This window comes from Pristis pectinata, chromosome 1 (assembly GCF_009764475.1).
Source record: "Pristis pectinata isolate sPriPec2 chromosome 1, sPriPec2.1.pri, whole genome shotgun sequence".
Lineage (NCBI taxonomy): Eukaryota > Metazoa > Chordata > Chondrichthyes > Rhinopristiformes > Pristidae > Pristis > Pristis pectinata.
The window spans coordinates 2,164,214-2,185,103 of record NC_067405.1 but is presented as its reverse complement, the minus strand read 5'-3'; the positions used below and the strand labels follow the sequence as shown (position 1 = coordinate 2,185,103).

The 20,890-nt window shown below is 46.6% G+C and overlaps 2 protein-coding genes across 3 annotated transcripts in view; both read left to right on the top strand.

Moving 5' to 3' along the window:
• The window catches only part of LOC127569766 (C-X-C chemokine receptor type 2-like), a 134,079-nt gene that overhangs the window by 81,285 nt on the left and 31,904 nt on the right, over positions 1-20,890 (top strand). The gene's annotated exons all lie outside the window — the stretch shown is intronic.
• Positions 1,754-20,202, top strand: LOC127569741 (C-X-C chemokine receptor type 2-like). Its single transcript, XM_052014579.1, has 2 exons — positions 1,754-1,876; positions 17,328-20,202. Exons 1-2 carry the CDS (start codon positions 1,838-1,840, stop codon positions 18,429-18,431), a joined length of 1,143 nt encoding a protein of 380 aa, XP_051870539.1. The 5' UTR covers positions 1,754-1,837; the 3' UTR covers positions 18,432-20,202.

Below are 20,890 nucleotides of genomic sequence, written 5' to 3'. Positions count from 1 at the left end.
GTGGGAGGGAAGGGTTAGATAGATCTTAGAGCAGGATAAAATGTTGGCACAACATTGTGGGCCAAAGGGCCTGCACTGTGCTGTAGTGTTCTACGTTCTATGTAAACTGCTTTTCCCAGAAAGCAGTGAACCTGTGGAATTCTCTGCCCAGGGAAGCGGTAGAGGCTACCTCATAAGTACATTTAAGAGACAGTTAGATAGATTTTTGCATAGTCGGGGAATGAAGGGTTATGGGGAAAAGGCAGGTAGGTGGATCTGAGTCCACGGCCAGATCAGCCGTGATCTCATTGAATGGCGGAGCAGGCTCGACAGGACAGATGGCCTCCTCCTGCTCCTATTTCTTATGTTCTTATGTTCCAATTGTACCTGCCTTTACCACTTCCTCTGGCTCAGGGTGGTGAAGAAGGCATTTGGCACACTGGCCTTCATCGGCTCAGACATTGAGTACAAGAGTTGGGGCGTCATGTTACAGCTGTACAAGACATTGGTTAGACCACACTGGGAGTATTGTGTGTAGTTCTACACTACAGGAAAGATGTATTAAGCTCGAAGAAGTGCAGAAAAGATTCACAAAGATGCTACCTGGACTGGAGGGTTCGAGTCATCAGGGGATCTTGGATAGGCTGGGACTATTTTCCCTGGAGCAAAGGAAGCTGAGAGGTGAGGTGATAGAGGTTTTTAAAATCATGAGGGGCATAGATGGGGGAGTCTGTTTCCCATGGTAGGGATATCTAAAACTAGGGGGCATGGGTTTAAGGTGAGAGTGAGAAGGTTCAAAGGGGACCTGAGGGGTAAATGTTTCACACCAAGAGTAGCCTGGAATGAGCTGCCAGAAGAAGTGGTGGAGGCAGGAACTGTAACAACATTCAAGAGGCATCTGGACAGGTGCTTGAATGAGCAGGGCAGAGAGGGAGATGGAATTAATGCAGGGAAGGGGGATTAGTATAGATAGGCATGGTGATCGGCAGAGATATGGTGGGCCGAAGGGTCTGTTTCTATGCTGTACAACTCTAGGACTCTTAAGATTACAAATTACTGGTTCAGATTCGGACAGTTGTCAAGGGCAGAGAGGAAGTTAGGGGCTAAGGTCCCTAGTTTGTGGTTGGAAGGAACCTCTACGAATCCTTGGAAATGCAGACTGCCAGGTTACATGCAGGTGAGGGGGTGGAGAAGAAAGTGCACAAAACTGCTCACACGGATACTTCACTGATGTGTCCTCACAGAGTGAAGGTCAGTTTCCCTTCAACAATGGAGTGTGTGTGTGTGTGTGTGAGAGAGAGAGAGAGAGAGAGCCTCACTCCCCAAAGTATCTCTCTGAAACCTTTTTATAGTAATGTCACTTCTGGATCCAAGGAACAGGCCAGAGAAGAATCTAACCCACAGCTTGAATCGGGCACTTGAACTGTCTCCAACAGCTGGGACCCTTTAATCAGAGCACTGTGGTTAGGTGCAGCCGCAGAAGGGAGAAGTTTCACAAGATTCCCAAGTGACAAAGTCAGTTGGTTTAAAAGTCCTGCAGTAACTACATTCAGTATCAGCCAGCCAACTCTTCCTGTTTCTAGGGGGTGAGATGGTGACTCTAATTGTGACACTTCTGGTCAGATCTGGGGAGCACGTTTTCATTGCTAAGAGCACTTGAGACACATCTGGCGAATGTTGTACATAATATCTGTTCAAATTACTTCATGTATTGCAAAATGCTTCCCACTTTATAAAATATCCAGACCTTCACTTCGGTAGATGACATGTTAGCTTTGCCATTAAAACAGTTATCGTTGCAGTCACTGGGTTACCAACTCTGTGCAGGCACCACAATCCAACCAAGAGAATCCAGTTTATGCAGACAGACAGAAAAGGTGAAGCAGCTTTGGTGGAGGTATGTTGGTACTTTTAGCAGTTTAATTATTTGAAGACCTTAACAAAAACCTTATTGATAAATTAAAGTGGTTTATTATTGTCACATGTACCGAGATGAAAAATCTTTGTTATACATGCCATCCATACAGATCATTATCTCTCATTGTATGAGTATTGCTAGAATCAGTGTATCATTCAGAAAGCACAATCTGTAATCGATTCATAGAAACTCATAAGAGATGGTGCAGAGGATATTTACCAGGATGCTGCCTGGATTGGAGAGCATGTCTTATGAGGATAGGTTGAGCGAACTAGGGCTTTTCTCTTTGGAGAGGAGGAGGATGAGAAGTGACTTGTTAGAGGTGTACAAGATGATAAGAGGCATAGATTGAGTGGACAGTCACAGACTTTTTCCCAGGGCGACAATGGCTAACATGAGTGGACATAATTTTAAGGTGATTGGAGGAAGGTACAAGGGGGATGTCAGGGGTAAGTCTTTTACACAGAGAGTGGTGTGTGGAACGCACTGTCTGCAGAGGCTGTGGGGGCAGATACATCAGGGACATTTAAGATAGACACATGAATGATAGAAAAATAGGGGGCTATGTGGGAGGGAAGGGTTAGATAGATCTTAGAGCAGGATCAAATGTTGGCACAACATTTTGGGCCGAAGGGCCTGTACTGTGCTGTAGTGTTCTATGTTCTATGTCATACAGCAGGGAAACAGGCCATTCAGCCCAACTTGTGCATGCTGACCAAGGTGTCTTTCTAATCTAATCCCATTTGCCTGCGTTTGGCCCATGTCCCTCCAAATCTTTGTTATCCATGTACCTGCCCAAATATTTTTTAAACATTGTAGTTGTACCTGCCTCTTCCACTTCCTCTGGCAGTTCGTTCCACATACCCACAGCTCTCTGCGTGGAAAGCTTGCCGCTCAGGTCCCCTTTAAATCTTTCCCCTCTCACTTTAAACCTTTGCCCTCTAGATTTAGACTCCGTTACCCTGGGACAAAGACTTTGTCCACCCACCTTATCTATGACCCTTGTAATTTTATAAACCCCTATAAGAATATGCTGGAAACTTCAGCAGACCAAGTGACATCCGCCAAGACAGAAAACTCAAACATTTCAGGTGAAAAACCCTTCAAAATAATTCCTAACATTATCTGTTTTTAATTTAGATTTGCAGCAACTGTTGTTTTCTATTTTCAAGCACAATTCTTTTTTTTTGCAACTATATTTCAGCAGTAAGTAAATTAGTTGGAACCCAAGGGAATACTATGCATGAAGTTTTGGGAATTTGATTGGGGAGTACTGTATGCCTTGTGTGTAAAGAATTGATTTGCTTGACAGTGTCTTTATGTTATGACACATTTAAGAAGAGGCTTGAAAAAACTGGACGGGGTAAGGAACGGAAGGGTATTGTGTGTTGTGTGGCAGTTTGTAAAGTAATAGACAGCAAAAACATTCTTTTTTAATTCAAGAAAATGAGAATGATGACAAACAGATCTTTAAGGTAGTTAGTAGTGAAGTGCATAACTCTGGGAAATGCTAGCCTTCGAACTGAATCCCACTGAGACAGGGAAATGATGGTAGGATGAAGGAACCATGGTTGACAAGAGAGGTGGAACATTTAGTCAAACATTTAGTCAAAAGGTTTAGGAAACAAAAATCAGACAGGGCTCTTGAGAATTATAAGGTAGCCAGGAAGGAGCTTAAGAAGGGACTTAGGAGAGCTAGAAGGGGACATGAGAAGGCCTTGGTGAGTAGGATTAAGGAAAACCCCAAGGTGTTCTACACGTATGTGAGGAACAGGAGGATGACTAGAGTGAGGGTAGGACCACTGAGGGATAAAGGGGGAAATGTGCCTGGAGGCGGAGGGAGGTCCTTAATGAATACTTTGCTTCAGTGTTCACTAGGGAGAGGGACCTTGACGAATGTGAGGTCAGTGTAGAACAGGCTAATGTGCTGGAGCATGTTGAGGTGAAGAAAGAGGCAGAGTTGGAGCTTCTAAAAAACATTAGGATAGATAAGTCCCCGGGACTGGACGGGATATGCCCCAGGTTACTATGGGAGGCAAGGGAAGAGATTGCTGGGGCATTGCGTCGGATTGGAGAATGGCAAATGTTGTTCCCTTGTTCATGAAAGGTAATAGGGATAATCCTGGGAATTATAGACCAGTGAGTCTTACATCAGTAGTGGGCAAGCAATTGGAGAGGATTCTTAGGGATAGTATTTATGAGCATTTGGAGAAGCATAGTCTTATTAGGAATAGTCAGCATGGCTTTGTGAAGGGAAGGTCGTGCCTCATGAGCCTAATTGAGTTTTTTGAGGAGGTGACAAATAGATGAAAGTAGAGCAGTGGATGTGGTGTATATGGACTTTAGTAAGGCGTTTGACAAGGTTCCCCATGGTAGGCTCATCCAGAAAGTCATGAGGCACGGGATCAATGGACACTTGGCTGTGAGGATTCGGAATTGGCTCACCCATAGAAGACAGAGGGTGGTGGTAGATTGAGAGTATTCTGTCTGTAGGTCAGTGACCAGTGGTGTTCTGCAAGGATCTGTTCTGGGACCCCTGCTCGTTGTGATTTTTATAAATGACTTGGATGAAGAAGTGGAAGGGTGGGTTAGTAAGTTTGCAGATGACACGAAGGTTGGTGGTGTAGTAGATAGTGCAGAAGGTTGTCGTAGGTTTCAATGGGATTTAGACAGGATGTAGAGCTGGGCAGAGAAGTGGCAGATGGAATTCCTTCCGGAGAAGTGTGAAGTGACACACTTTGGAAGAATGAACTTGAGGGCAGAGTACAAGGTTAATGGCAGGATTCTGAGCAGTGTGGAGGAACAGAGGGATCTTGGTGTCCAAGCCCATAGATCCCTCAAAGTTGCCATGCAAGTTGATAGAGTGGTTAAGAAGCGTAATGTGTGCAGCCCTTCATTAGTGGGAGGACTTGAGTTCAAGAGCCGTGAGGTAATGTTGCAGCTCTGTAAAACTCTGATTAGACCACACTTGGAGTATTGTGTTCAGTTCTGGTCGCCTCATTATAGGAAGGATGTGGAAGCTTTAGAGAGGGTGCAGAGGAGATTTACCAGGATGCTGCCTGGTTTGGAGAGCATGTCTTATGAAGAAAGATTGAGCGAGCTGGGGCTTTTCTGTTTGGAGCATAGGAGGATGAGAGGAAACTTGATAGAGGTGTATAAGATTATGAGAAGCATGGATAGAGTGGACAGCCAGCACCTTTTCCCCAGGCAGCAATGGCCAATACCAGAGGACATCCGTTTAAGGTCAGTGGAGGAAAGTTTAGGGGAGATGTCAGAGGTGGGTTTTTTACACAGAGAGTGGTGGGTGCCTGGAACCCACTGCCGGGGGTGGTGGTAGAGGCTGATACAATAGGGTTTTAAAAGACTCTCAGATAGGCACATGGATGTAAGAAAAATGGAGGGTTATGGGCTGTGTAGGAGGGAAGGGTTAGATTGATCAGGGAGTAGTTGTTTACATAGGTTGGCACAACATTGTGGGCTGAAGGGCCTGTACTGTGCTGTTCTATGAATCCTACATAAGCAGAAATGCCACTCACAAAATCTTCACAATTGTACACATTGTTTCATTCACTTTAAGGTTCAACTTCCTTAAAAGCCAATGTAGAAATTCTGCTGCAGATTTCATTAGGTGCAACATAAGTGCTTGGGATAACCATCCATTTTTGCCCAGTGCAAGTTTTACTTGGTCAACACAGTGGTGTAGCTTCAGTGGAGCAGTTGCCTCGCAGTCCAGAGACACGGGTTCAATCCTGACCTCCACTGCCGTCTAAGCCGAGTTTGCACGTTCTCCCTGTGACTGCGTGGGCTTCCTCCCATGTTCCGAAGATGTGAGGGTTGGCCGCTGTAAATTGTCCCTAGTGTAAGTGAGTGGTAGAAGCTGGGGGGAGTTGATGAGAATGTGGGGAGAATAAAAAGGGGATTACTCTCAGATCAGTGTAAATGGATGATTGGTATTGTTATTGGTATTGGTATTGCTCTCTGTACTAACCCAATGTAACTGCACTGTGTAATGAATTGACCTGTACGATCGGTATGTGAGACGAGTTTTTCACTGGACCTCGGTACAAGTGACAATAATAAACCAATGCCAATACCAATACCAATAACCATTCTGGCCTCATTGAAGTTTGGCCCAATGACACGTGCCACGTGCTTTGTGTAATATTGGCTGTGTAACCTTCTAACGCTTTCCCCGGCCCTCTGTACAATGTTGTAGTGTAGTCTGGTTGAGTACACCACAGTTCCATCACCCTCTGGCTGAAGAGATTTCTCCTGATCTCTGTTCTAAATGTCACTCCCTGCATCCTGAGGGTGTAAACCCTGATTCTGGACTCTCCAGCCATTGGGAACACCCTCCTCATATCCCATCTGTCTTGTCCTGTTGAAACTTTGTTTGTTTCTATGAGATTCACTTTCATCCTTCTAAACTCCAGTGAAAGTTGCACTGAGAATAGATGTTGGGATGTTATGTTGTGTTGTACAAGACGTAGGTGAGGCTGCATTTGGAATATTGTGTTCACCTTTGGTCACTCTGCTACAGGAAAGATGCCATTAAGCTGGAAAGAGTGCAGAGGAGATTTACAAGGATGTTGCCAGGACTCGAGGGACTGAGTTATGGAGAGAGGTTGAGTAGGTTGGGACTTTATTCATTGGAGCGCAGGAGACCGAGGGGTGATCTTATAGAGGTGTATAAAATCATGAGGGGCATAGATAGGGTGAATACATGCAGTGTTTTTCCCAGGGTTGGGAAATCAAGAACTAGAGGGCACAGGTTTAAGATGAGAGGGGAGAGATTTAATAGGAACCTTTGGGGAAACGTTTTCACACAGAAGGTGGTGGGTATAACGGAAGTGGTTGAGGCAGGTACAACACCAAGAGGTGCACGGACAGGAAAGGCTTAGAGGGATATGGGCCAAACATGGGCAAGTGGGACTAGCGTAGATGAGCATCTTGGCTGGCATGGAGGAGCAAAGGGACCATTTCCATGCTGTACGACGCTATGACTCTGTGACTATGTAGGCTGACCCAAATCAATCTCTCCCCATAGATCAGTCCTGCCATCTGAGGAATTAAATTAGTAAATTGGTTTACTATTGTCACATATACTGAGGTCCAGTGAAAAACTTGTCTTGCATACTGATCGTACAGGTCAATTCATTACACAGTGCATTGAGGTAGTACAGGGTAAAACAATAACAGAATGCAGAATAAAGTGTTACAGTTACAGAGAAAGTGCAGTGCAGGCAGACAATAAGATGTAAGATCATAATGAGGTAGATTGTGAGGTCAAGAGTCTGTCTTATCGTACTAGGGAATCGTTCAAGAATCTTATAACAACGGGATAGAAGCTGTCCTTGAGCCTGGTGGTATGTGCTTTCAGGTTTTTGCATCTTCTGCCCGATGGGAGGGGGGAGAAGAGAGAATGTCCGGGGTGGGTGGGGTCTTTGATTATATTGGCTGCTTTACCGAGGCAGCGGGAAGTGCAGACAGAGTCTATGGAGGGGAGGCTGGCTTCTGTGATGGGCTGAGCTGTGTCCACAACTCTCTGCAGTTTCTTGCATTGTCAGGCAGAGCAGTTGCCGTATCAAGCCGTGATGCATCCAGATAGGCTGTTTTCTATGGTGCATCGATAAAAATTGCAGAGTGTCAAAGGGGACATGCCAGATTTGTTTAGCCTCCTGAGGAAGTAGAGGAGCTGGTGAGCTTTCTTGGCCGTGGTGTCAATGTGGTTGGACCAGGACAGGCTATTGGTGATGTTCACTCCTAGGAAATTGAAACTCTCAACCCTCTCGACCTCAGCACCATTGATTTAAACAGTAGCATGTGCACCGCCCCCTTCCTGAAGTCTATGACCAGCTCTTTTATTTTGTTGACATTGAGGGAAAGGCTGTTGTCATGACACCATTCCACTAAGCTCTCTACCTCCTTCCTGTACACTGACTCAGCATTATTTGAGAAAGGGCCCGCTACGGTGGTATCATCTACTAACTTTAGTGTAGAATCAGTGTAGAAACCGTTCATTGCACTCCCTCCCTGGAAAAGAATGTTCTTCTCACACATAAGACAGGGTCTCAGCAAGGCCCTGTCCAGCTGCTGTAAGCCATCCTTGCTGCTGTACTCAAATCCTTCTGCAATGCAGGCCATCACACCATTTGCCTTCCTAACTGCTTGCTGCATCTGAAAGTTCCTTTCAGCCACTGGTGTACAAGACCAGGTCTTGTACTTCCCCTTTTTTCATCTGTCTCCAGTCAGATAATAATCTGTCTTGCTACTTTTTGAACTTATCTGCACCAAGCTGCACCAGCTATTCAGCTGCCTACCCACCATCTCGTCTAAGTCACACTGGAACCTCTTTGCCTCCTCCTCATGTCTCTCGTACCTGCCCAGCTTTGTATTGTCTGCACTCTTGGCAATTTACAGTCAGCTCCCTCTTCCAGATCATTGATCTATCGAGTCATAGAGTCATACAGCACGGAAACAGGCCCTTTGGCCCAACTGGTCCATGCCGACCAAAATGCCCATCCAATCTAGTCCCATTTGTTGGCATTTTGCCCATAACTTTCTAAACCTTTCCAATCCCTGTACCTGTCCAACTGTCTTTTAAAAGTTGTTATTGTACCTGCCTCAACCACTTCCTCTGGCAGCTCGTTCCATGTACATACCACCCCTTGTGTAAAAAACGTTGCCTCTTAAGTTCCTATTAAATCTTTCCACTCTCACCTTAAACCTATGCCCTCTAGTTCTTGATTCCCCAATCCTGGGAAAAAGACTGAGTGCATTCACCCTATCTCTGCCCCTCATGATTTTATACACCTCTATAAGGTCACCTCTCAGTCTCCTACACCCCAAGGAATAAAGTCCTGGCCTGTCCAACCCCTCCCTTTAACTCAGTCCCTCAAGTCCTGGCAACATGTCTTCAAGGTCTGCCCAGAAGAAATCACTTACATTCCAGTCCAGGTGAATCTGCTCCAGGTCTTCCAGGTCTGTCGTCAAGCAATCACTTAGCAGGTAGCTCCACTCCAGGACCGACGAGTCGCAACCACTTACCTTGGAAGTGGGGTAAGAGGGCTGGGCTGCAGGTGAGGCTGAAACAGTGTGGGTACAAGACACCGGTCCCCAGCATACTGCTAGCTAACGTCCAGGCCATTGAGAACAAAGTCAATGAACTAAGGGCAAGACTGACCTACCAAAGAGAACTGAGGGACTGCTGTGTGCTGTCTCACCGAAGCGTGGCTTACACCTGCTTCACTTGACTGTGCCATTCAACCTGAGGGCTTCTCAATCCATCGAATGGACCATACAGCGTCCTCAGGCAAAGTTAAGAGGCAGAGGGGTCTGCTTCTTAATCAATAACTTGTGGTGCTCAGACGTGATGGTCCTGGCGAGCTCCTGCTCACCCAGCCTGGAATATCTAACGGTGAAGTGTTGCCCATTCTACCTGCCACAAGAGTTCACTTCAGCTCTCCTGATGGCAGTCTACATCCCAGCCCAGACGGACATGAAGCCTGCACTCGATGACCTATACTCCATGGTCAACAACCTTGAGACAGGATACCCTGAGGCCCTCTTCATCATTGCAGGTGACTTCAACCAGGTCAACATCAAGAGTGTGTTACCAAAGTACCAGCACGTCTCCTGTCCCACCAGAGGCCCAAACACCCTTGACCATTGCTATACAACCATCAAAGATGCCTTCCGAGTCACACCTCATCCTCACTTTGGTAAATCTGATCACCAGGCTGTTCTCCTCCCTGCATACGAACAGAAGCTGAAACAGGAGGATCCAGTACAGGGAGTCGTGCTGTGCTGGTCTGAGGATACAGATGAGCTTCTACGCGACTGCTTTGAGTCAGTGAACTGGTCCATGTTCAAAGACTCAGCTGCCAGCCTAGATGAATATGTCCCCACCATCATAGACTTTATCAGCAAGTGTGTTGAGGACTGTGTACCAAAGAGGAAAATCCGGGTGTTCCCAAACCGGAAACCATGGATGAACCGGGAGATCCACTCCCTACTGAAGTCAAGGACTGCTGCATTCAAATGTGACCCTGACTTTTACAAGAAATCGAGATACTCCGTGAAGTTATCAGAGATGCCAAGTGACAACACCGGTTCAAAATTGAGTCCCAGACCAGCCGAAAGTTGTGGCAGGGCTTACTCGCTATAACGGGCTAAAAAACAAAGTCGGGCAGCACCGCCGACAGCAGCGCATCCCTTCCTGATGTGCTTAACGCATTCTACATGCGTTTTGAACAGAAGGGGAGTGGATTATCACCACCCATCCTGATAGCCTCCAATGCACCTGAACCAGTGGCCACTGTTGAAGACGTAAGATCAGTCTTCCAGAGAGTGAACCCGCGGAAAGCATCTGGCCCGGATGGTGTGCCTGGCTGTGTGCTCAGATCTTGTGCTGATCAGCTGGCGGGAGTGTTTGCAGACATTTTTAACCTCTCTCTGCTTCAATCTGAGGTTCTCACCTGCTTTAAGAAGACCACTATCATCCTGGTACCTAAGAAAAACAAGGTAACGTACCTTAATGACTACCGACCGGTGACTCTGACATCCACCATCATGAAGTGCTTTGAGAGGCTGGTCATGGCTCACATCAACTCCAGCCTCCCAGACAACTTTGACCCACTGCAATTCGCCTCCCGCTGAAACAGGTCTGCGGTGGACACCATCTCCCTGACCCTACACTCACCTCTGGAGCATCTGCACAGTAAAGGCACCTACGTTAGACTATTGTTTATTGACTACAGCGCCGCCTTCAATACTATAATTCCAAGCAAACTCATCACCAAACTCCAAGACCTGGGACTCAACACCTCCCTCTGTAACTGGATCCTTGACTTCCTGACCAATAGACCACAATCAGTGAGGACAGGCAGCAATACCTCCAGCATGATTATTCTCAACACTGGTGCCCCACAAGGCTGCGTCCTCAGCCCTCTACGTTACTCCCTATACACTCACGACTGTGTGGCCAGATTCTGCTCTAACTCCATCTACAAGTTTTTCAGATGATACCACTGTTGTAGGCGGTATCTCAAATAACAATGAGTCAGAGTACAGGAAGGAGACAGAGAGCTTATTGACATGGTGTCATGACAACAAGCTTTCCCCCAGTGTCAGCAAAACAAAAGAGCTGGTCATTGACTTCAGGAAGGGGGCTTTGCACACAATCCTGTTTACATCAATGGTGCTGAGGACGAGAAGGTTGAGAGCTTCAAGTTCCTTGAAGTGAACATCCCCAATAGCCTGTCCTGGTCCAACCATGTAGACGCCATGGCCAAAAAACTCACCAGTGCCTCTACTTCCTCAGGAGGCTAAAGAAATTTGGCATGTCACCAACTTTTATCGATGCACCATAGAAAGCATCCTATCTGGATGCATCATGGCTTGGTATGGCAACTGTTCTGCTCAGGACCACAAGAAACTGCAGAGAGTTGTGGACACAACCCAGCTCGTCACGGAAACTGGCCTCCCCTCCATGGACTCTTGTCTATACCTCTCGCTGCCTTGGTGAAGCAGCCAGCATAATCAAAGACCCCACCCACCCGGGTCATTCTCTCTTCTACCCTCTCCCATCAGGCAGAAGATACAGGAGCCTGAGGGCACGTACCACCAGGCTCAAGGACAGCTTCTACCCCACTGTGATAAGACTATTGAACGGTTCCCTTATACGGAAGATGGACTCTTGACCTCAGGATCTATCTCATTATGACCTTGCACCTTATTGTCTACCTGCACTGAACTTTCTCTGTAGCTATGACACTTTAATCTGCATTCTGTTATTGTTTTACCCTGTACTACCTCAATGCACTGTGTAATGAATTGATCTGTACGATCAATATGCAAGACAAGTTTTTCACTGTACCTCAGTACAAGTGTCAATAATAAACCAATACCAATACCAATACATCCTTGTAAATCTTTTCTACACTCTTTCCTGTTTAATAACATCCTTCCTGTAGCAGGGCGAGCAAAACTGAACACAATACTCCAAATGCGGCCTCTCCAGCGTCTGTACAGCTGCACAATGACCTGCCAATTTATTTATTGTTGCTACCCGTAGCTCCAACCACGTATGCCTGTGGCACATCACCAGTCTGTCCCTGTCACTCAGAAAAAAGATCTGCTTATTCCGATTCGCTGGTTGCTGTTTGATTTACTGACTATCCTCCAGTATTTCAGCGAGTGAGTGAGCAAGTGGTGGCAGAAGTAGTGTTGGTGAAGTTAGCTGACAGTGACCAAGTGGTATCCACGAGTGCAGACATGATCTGTCCCATTTGAGGTCCACCTAGGAGATGATAGGAGATGTTTTCCTGGAGTCTCATTGGAGTTTGTGGCAACTGTGGACAATGATCTACTGAACGTGAAGGCTGGTGGGGTGGAAAATGAGGACCAGGGGAATCCTATCCTCATTCTGGCTGGGAGGAGTGAGGTGAGGTGAGAACAGAGGGGCAGGAAACCGAGGAGACATGGTTGAGAGCCCTGACGACTATGGTTGGTGGAGGACACAGTTAAGGAAAAAGAAACACAGCATAGTAGTGTGCAAAACCTCATCAACAGAGGCTGTGGAGGCATGGTCATCCAAGGAATTGAAGTGCATCACTGTACGGGCGACATAGGCTTGATGTATAACAACCGGGAAATGTAGGCAAGGGCATGTAGAGAAATCTAGATTGTTGTCCTTTGGTGCATTGCAGAGAGTTGTCAACACAGCCCAGTTCATCACACAAACCAGCCTCCCCTCCGTTGTCTCTGTCTACACTTCCTATGGCTTTGGGAAAGCAGTCAACATAATCAAAGACCCTCCCCATGCCGGTCATTCTCTCTTCTCCCCACTCCCGTTGGACAGAAGATGCAAAGTCTTGAGAACACGTACCACCAGGCTCTCGGACAGCTTCTATCCCGCTGTTATCAGACTTGAACAGACCGCTAAAAGAACTCTTGGTCTCACAATCCACCTCGTCGTGGCCCTTGCATTTTATTTGTCTACCTGCACTGCACTTTCTCTGTAACTGTCACACAATATTCTGCATTCTATTTTCCTTTTTACTACCTCCATGTACTTATGTATGAAATGATCTGTCTGGATGGCACGCAGACAAAAGCTTTTCACTGTATCTCGGTACATGTGACAGTAACAAGCCAATACTAATACAAATACTATGCCCTGAATGTTTTGGAGTGTACTTGTGCTGAACGTCCACAACTTCCCTCCCATATTTTTTGAGATGATTGCTGGGGGATGTGTGAATGGATTTTCCCCCCAACTCCTGTGCATGCACCTGATGATAGAATGAACATAGAACACAGAACAGTACAGCACAGTACAGGCCCTTCAGCCCATGATGTTGTACCAACCTATATAAACCCACACCATGATCAATCTAACCCTTCCCTCCTACACAGCCCATAACCTTCCATTTTTCTTACATCCATGTGTCGATCTAAGAGTCTTTTAAATGTCCCTGTTGTATCAGCCTCTACCACCACTCCCGGCAGTGCGTTCCAGGCACCCACCACTCTTTGTGTAAAAAACCTACCTCTGACATCTCCCCTAAACTTTCCTCCATTGACTTTAGACTGATGTCCTCTGGTATTGGCCATTGCTGCCTTGGGGAAAAGGTGCTGGCTGTCCACTCTATCTATGCCCCTCATAATCTTATACACCTTCTATCAAGTCACCTCTCATCCTCCTACGCTCCAAAGAGAAAAGCCCCAGCTTGCTCAACCTTTCCTCATAAGACATGTTCTCTAATCCAGGCAGCATCCTGGTAAATCTCGTCTGCACCCTCTCTAAAACTTTCACATCCTTCCTATAATGAGTAATGAACACAATACTCCAAGTGTGGTCTAACCAGAGTTTTATAGAGCTGTAACATTACCGCGCGGCTCTTGAATTCAATCCCTTGATTAATGAAGGCCAGCACACCACACACCTTCTTAACCAACTTATCAACTTGTGCGGCAAATTTGAGGGATCTATGGACTTGGACACCAAGATCCCTCCGTTCCTCCACACTGCTCAGATTCCTGTTATTAACCTTGTATTCCGCCTTCAAGTTTGGTCTTCCAAAGTGAATCACTTCACACTTTTCCGAATTGAACTCCATCTGCCACTTCTCCACCCAACTCTGCATCCTGTTTATATCCCATTGTAACCTATCGCAACGTTCTACACTGTCCACAACACCTTCAACCTTTCAGGTGAGGCAGAGATTCACCTGCACCTCCCATAATATCATCTACTGCATTCGGTGCTCCAAGTGTGGCCTCCTCTACATCGGCGAGGCTAAACGCAGAAGAGGTGAGCATTTTGTTGAACACCTGCGCTTTGTTCGTAACCACGACCTGTATCTCCCCGTCGCCGGTCTCTTCAACTCCCCCTCCCACACTATCACTGAGATGTCAGTTCTCGGCCTCCTCCACTGCCGGGAGAATTCCAAGAACAAACTGGAGGAACAGCCCCTCATTTTCCGTCTTGGGACAGTGGAGCCTGACGGCAGGAACATTGAATTCTCCCACTTTAGGTAACCCCCTCAACCCACCCTTCCCAACATTGCCTCCTGTTTTCATTTTTTCCCTTTCCTGGCCTCTCTCCTTTTTTTCTCCCTGCCATTTTTTCTCTCTCTTTTTCCTCTCCTCCCCTCCGCCCTGTGCCGCCTGTCTCCTTACCTTTGACCCCTCCCCTGGAGGATCTGCTCTCCCCTCCTCCCCCTCACCTGTCCATCACTATCTCTTACCTGCATCTACCTATCACCTCCCTGTGCCCATCCCGACTCCCCTCTTTTGTCCACCTATCACTGCTCTGCTTTTCCCTCCTATATATCAGGCTTCCCCTTTTCCTATCTTCAGTCCTGACCTGAAACGTTGACCGCCTGCTTTTCTCCACAGATGCTGCCTGGCCTGCTGAGTTCCTTCGGCATCATCGTGTTTTTTCACCTCCAACCTTCGTGTCATCTGAATGTCAGACTGAATGGCATTGATATGGAAACCCAACTGCTCCCTCACTCTGCCCCTTCACTTAAACGACCTTGGACTGTCAGTTACCACAATGACATCCTGAAACCTATCAATCTTTGTGTTGAATGAACTCAAAGACTGAGCCTCTGGAACAGAAAATTCCAAAGGTTCACCTGAGTGAGAAATTTCTTCTCATCTCGGTCCTGAACAACCAACCCATTTGCGACCCTTATTCCAGCACCTTCCTTTTGGAAAAACTTCATGCCTGAACTTATTTAGCGAAGCCCCATAAGATGCTGTATTTTTCAATAAGATCACAGGTGGACATCAGCAGGTGCCGCTGTCTCACAGCGCCAGAGACCCGATTTGATCCTGACCTCTGCTGCTGTCTGTGTGGAGTCTGCATGTTCTCCCTGTGACTGCATGAGTTTCCCCCGGGTGCTCCAGTTTCCTCCCACATCCCAAAGGTGTGTAGGTTAGTGGGTTAATTGGCCACTGTAGATTTTCCCTAGTGTGTGGGTGAGTGGTAGGAGCTGGGGGGGAGTTGATGAGAATTTGGGGAGAATAAAAAAGGAATTAATCTCGGATTAGGGTAAATGGGTAGGTGATGGTCAGCATGGATTCAGTGGGCCGAAGGACCTGTTTCTGTGCTGCATCTCTCTGACTCAATTACTTTTCATTTTTCTAAACTCTAGAGAGTAAGGAACCAGTTTAAACAATCTCTCTTCACAGGAAAATCCCCGACCCTTGGAATCAATCCAATAATCTTCATTGCACGCTCTCTACTACAAGTTGTATGTTCTCCCCGTGTCTATGTGGGTTTCCTCCGGGTGCTCCGGTTTCCTCCCACATTTCAAAGACATACGGGGTTAGGAAGTTGTGGGCATGCTATGTTGGCGCTGGAAGTACGACGACACTTGTGGGCTGCCCCAGAACTCTACACAAAACGATGTATTTCACTGTGTGTTTCGATGTACATGTGACTAAAAAAGAAATCTTATCTTATCCATATGCTCCCTTCGTAAGGGAGACCAGGCTTATGTGCAATATTCCAGGCAGAATCTCATCAGGATCCTGCATAACTTTATTGAGAAATTTCATTAAAAATAGACTTGTTTTTCCTTTCAAATATGTGTTTGTTAACCTTTATCTTAATATGGGAATCAGTAATCGTATCAACATCAAAGCAAACAGTGGAACCAGGAGACAAGGCAGAGTGGTCAGGAGTATGTTCACTCCAACACATTACTGCATTTGAAAGCAGATCCTGGCTTAGAGAAGATAGGAGGTAAACTTACAGGAGAAAGAGACACAATGAAAGGTGACCAATACCTTGTCAGAGGGGTTGGTCTTAGGGAGCATCTTAAAGGCCTTGGAGGCACCAGAGATTCTGGAACCCTGAGTAACACTCAAACTGCTAGAGAAACTCAGTGGGTCGGGCAGCGTCTGTGGAGGGAAACGGACAGTTGATGTTTCAAGTCGAGACCCTTCATCTGGACATGAAGACACCATGACTCATTGAGACATGTCCAGATGAAGGGTCTTGACTTGAAATGTCGACTGTCCATTTCCCTCCATTGATGCTGCCTGACCCGCTGAGTTCCTCCAAGGTTTTGTGCATTGATCTTAAAGGCCTTGAAAAGCCCAGCAGAATAAGTCCTGAGCTTGGCTGCAGAAGATTGGGCTGTAAAGGGCAGGGATGGGTGGGATTCAAAGGACCTGGGATTTGTGTGTGAGCCAGAGTTAGAACCATAGAACCATAGAACCATAGAACAGTATAGCACAATACAGGCCCTTCGGCCCACCATGTTGTGCCGACCTTTAAACCACACCTAAGACTATCTAACCCCTTCCTCCCACATATCCCTCTATTTTAAACTCGACCAACGTACCTGCCTCCACCACCACCCCAGGTAGCGCATTCCGTGTCCCAATCACTCTCTGGGTGAAAAACCTTCCTCTGATATCTCCCTTGAACTTCCCACCCATTACTTTAAAGCCATGCCCTCTTGTATTGAGCATTGGTGCCCTGGGAAAGAGGTGCTGGCTGTCCACTCTATCTATTCCTCTTAATATTTTGTACACCTCTATCATGTCTCCTCTCATCCTCCTTCTCTCCAAAGAGTAAAGCCCTAGATCCCTTAGTCTCTCCTCATAATGCAGACTCTCTAATCCAGGCAGCATCCTGGTAAATCTCCTCTGCACCCTTTCCAACGCTTCCACATCCTTCCTATAATGAGGCGACCAGAACTGGACACAGTACTCTAAGTGTGGTCTAACCAGAATTTTGTAGAGCTGCATCAAAGTTCTCAAGGCATCCAATAATTATCACAAAACATCTTGGTGCAGAGAATGTAGTGCAGCTAAAGCAGTGACATTCACTGTTATTGTGTGGTATTAAACAGTTGGAATACTGCAACGTCTGATTGTTCTCATTCTTTATTCTGTTTTCCTACAGAAAATGGTTGGGCAAATATTCCAAATTGATGATATCGAATTTGGCGATTATTTTGAAAATTATACAGATGACTACATTATAGAACCAGGTGTATCTCCCTGTACACTGACTGTGAGGGCATCAATCAATATCGTACTTACTATTGTCTACAGCCTGGTGTGTTTCCTCGCCGTGACGGGGAACCTGGTGGTAATGACCGTCATACTTTACAACCGACGCATGACATCATCCACAGACATCTACCTGCTCAATCTGGCCACGGCAGACCTGCTCTTTGCCCTCTCTCTGCCCTTCTGGGCAGTAGATGCCATATCAGGGTGGGTGTTTGGTGATGCCATGTGTAAGGTTGTCAGCATGTTACAGGAGGTGAACTTTTACAGTGGGATCCTGCTGCTGGCCTGCATCAGTGTGGACCGTTACCTGGCCATTGTCCGCTCTGCCCAGTCCCACAAGCAGAAGAGGCCGTTTCTGACCAAACTGGTCTGTGGTGTTGTGTGGGTGATGGCAGTTCTTCTGTCCTTACCTGTTTTTTACAAGGGCGAGTTTATTTACTCCAGCAGAATCCTGTGTTATGAGACCCTCGACGGTGAATCAGCTGCAACCTGGAGAATCACCACCAGGTTCCTGCGTCATGTCATTGGGTTCCTCATCCCACTGGGGGTCATGGTCTTCTGCTACAGTGTCACCATCCACAGACTGTGTCAAATGAAAGGACTGCAGAAACAGAAAGCCATGAAGGTCATTATCGCCGTGGTGCTCGCTTTCCTGGTCTGTTGGCTGCCCCACAATGTAACCGTGCTCATCGACACTCTGATGAGGAGCAAGCTCATCGCCGAGACTTGTGACAAACGCAGCCACATCGACAGGGCTCTGTCTATGACCCAGACTCTGGGATTCCTGCATTGTTGCATTAACCCAATCTTATACGCATTCATCGGGGTGAAATTCCGGAAGAACCTGGTCAAAATCTTGGCTAAAACAGGAATTATTAAGCGAGCTATCATATTGAAGTACAGGAGATCTATATCGTCTATCTCTGATTCTGGGCTTATTTCAACCAGCACCTACTTTGCTCATGATGGAAATGTTCGGGTTAGTAAGTAAGGGGCAGAGGAAGAACAAGAACTGATGAAGACACTGATCTTGCTGCTGGCATTACTGAGCAGCTGACAGAGCATCAGTGGAAAAAGAACAAGATTAATAACACAGGCCACTGCTAATGTTGTAGGATCAAACACAGGAGCGCTGAAAATCTAAGTTGTCTGCACCTGAATACAGGTGGAAAAAATTGGTTTACAAATTGGAGTGGAAAATGCCAGAGATACTCTCACGTCTCCCACCTTGTCTCTGACTGGAAACTAACTCTTTCTCAGCTCCGACGAACGGTCCCAGACCCGAAACTTTGACTGTTTCTCTCTCCGCAGATGCTGCTTGACCTGTTGAGTTTTTCCAGCAACTTCTGTTTCTGTTTCAGCCTTGCATTGTTGTATTTAATTCAGTTTTGACACAGGGTGGGTGGGAACTGGGAAAGAACTGATTCTTGTAGCTGTTTAGAAACATAGAAACATAGGAAACCTACAGCACAATTCAGGCCCTTCGGCCCACAAAGCTGTGCCGAACATATCCCTACCCTAGAAATTACTAGGCTTACCCATGGCCCTCTATTTTACTCAGCTCCATGTACTGTCTAACAGTCTCTTGAAAGACCCTATCGTATCCGCCTCCACCACTGTTTCCAGCAGCCCATTCCACACACTCACCACTCTCTGAGTAAAAAAAACTTACCCCTGACATCTCCTCTATACCTACTCCCCAGCACCTTAAACCTGTGTCCACATGTGGCCACCAATTCAGCCCTGGGGAAAAGCCTCTGACTATCTACCCTATCAATACCTCTCATCATCTTATACACCTCTATCAGGTCACCCCTCATCCTCTGTCTCTCCAAGGAGAAAAGGCCGAGTTCCCTCAACCTGCTTTCATAAGGCATGCTCCACATCCCAGGCAGCATCCTTGTAGATCTCCTCTGCACCCTCTCTATGGCTTCCACATCCTTCCTGTAGTGAGGCGACCAGAACTGAGCACAATACTCCAAGTGGGGTCTGACCAGGGTCCTATATAGCTGCAACAATACCTCTCGGCTCCTAAATTCAATTCCCTGATTGATGAAGGACAATACACCATATGCCTTCTTAACCGCAGAGTCAACCTGCGCAGCCGCTTTGAGCGTCCTATGGACTTGGACCCCAAGATCCCTCTGATCCTCCACACTGCCAAGTTCTGGGAATGAGCAGGATGGTGCAGTGGGGTCTGTGCCAAGTGCAAGCAACAGTACATTTTCCAGCTGGTAACGTCAGATGGGTCTTCCTTTGAAGTGGCTCACCTGGTGGAGCTACAGCCTCATGACTCCAGTGACCCGGCTCTGTCTGTGTGGAGTTTGCACGCTTTCCTTGTGACCGCGTGGGCTTCCTCTGGGTCCTCCGGTTTCCTCCCACGTCCCAAAGACTTGCAGGGTTGGTGGGTTAATTGGCTGCTGTAAATTGCCCCTAGTGTGTGGGTGAGAGGTAGAATCTGGGGGGAGTGGATGGGAATGTGGGGAGAATAAAATGGCTCAGAGTAAGATTAGTATAAAAATGGGTGGTTGATAGGATGGACTGGGTAGGCTGAAGGGCCTCTTTCTGTGCAATTGGAGACACAAGTGACTTCAGACGCTGGAATCTGGAGCAACACACAAAGGAGCTGTAGGAACTTAATGGGTCAGGCAGCATCTGTGAAGTTTAGACAATTGTCCTTTTGTAGATATTGTACCATGCATTGTATCTCTGTTTTTTCTTCCAGGTTCATTGGTAACAATAAATTCACTTCACATTTATACTTTTAACCAGGTTTCCTGGAATTCTTTCTTGACTTTTGAAGTAATGTTTTTGTCATAGAACACAGAACACAGACCAGTACGGCACAGGAACAGACCCTTCGGCCCACCATGTCTGTGCCGACCATGATGCCAAACTAAACTAAATCCCTTCAGCCTGCACATGGTCCACATCCCTCCACTCCTGCACATTCATGTGTCTAACAGCTTCTTAAACCCCTCTATCGTACCTGCCTCCACCACCACCCCGGCAGCCAATTCCAGGCCCCCACCGCTCTCTGTGTAAAAAAACTTGCCCCACACATCTCCTTTACACTTCCCCCACCTCACGTTAAATGCATATCCTCTAGTATTTGACATTTCTACCCTGGGAAAAGATTCTGACTGTCAAGGTCAAAGTCAAAGTCGAGTTTATTGTCAGATGCACAAGTCCATGCGTGCACAGGTGCAACGAAAAACTTACTTGCAGCAACATCACAGGCACAGAGCATCAGAGATACAACAGTCACAAGAAAAATGTAAATTAAACATAAATTATACAAAATTATACAAGAAGGAACACAATTAGAACAAAAAAAAACAAAGTCCATTGTAGTGCAAAGTGTTGCTATACTGAGATAGTGATTAGGGTTGTGCAGGTCGGTTCAAGAACGAAGTGGTTGAAGGGAAGTCGCTGTTCCTGAACCTGGTG

Bases quoted from the DNA above. Each gene is read 5' to 3' on its own strand.
- LOC127569741 (XM_052014579.1), top strand. From the start codon at position 1,838: ATGCAGACAGACAGAAAAGGTGAAGCAGCTTTGGTGGAG. The intron at 1,877-17,327 runs GTATGTTGGTAC...GTTTTCCTACAG, and splicing joins GTGAAGCAGCTTTGGTGGAG to AAAATGGTTGGGCAAATATT.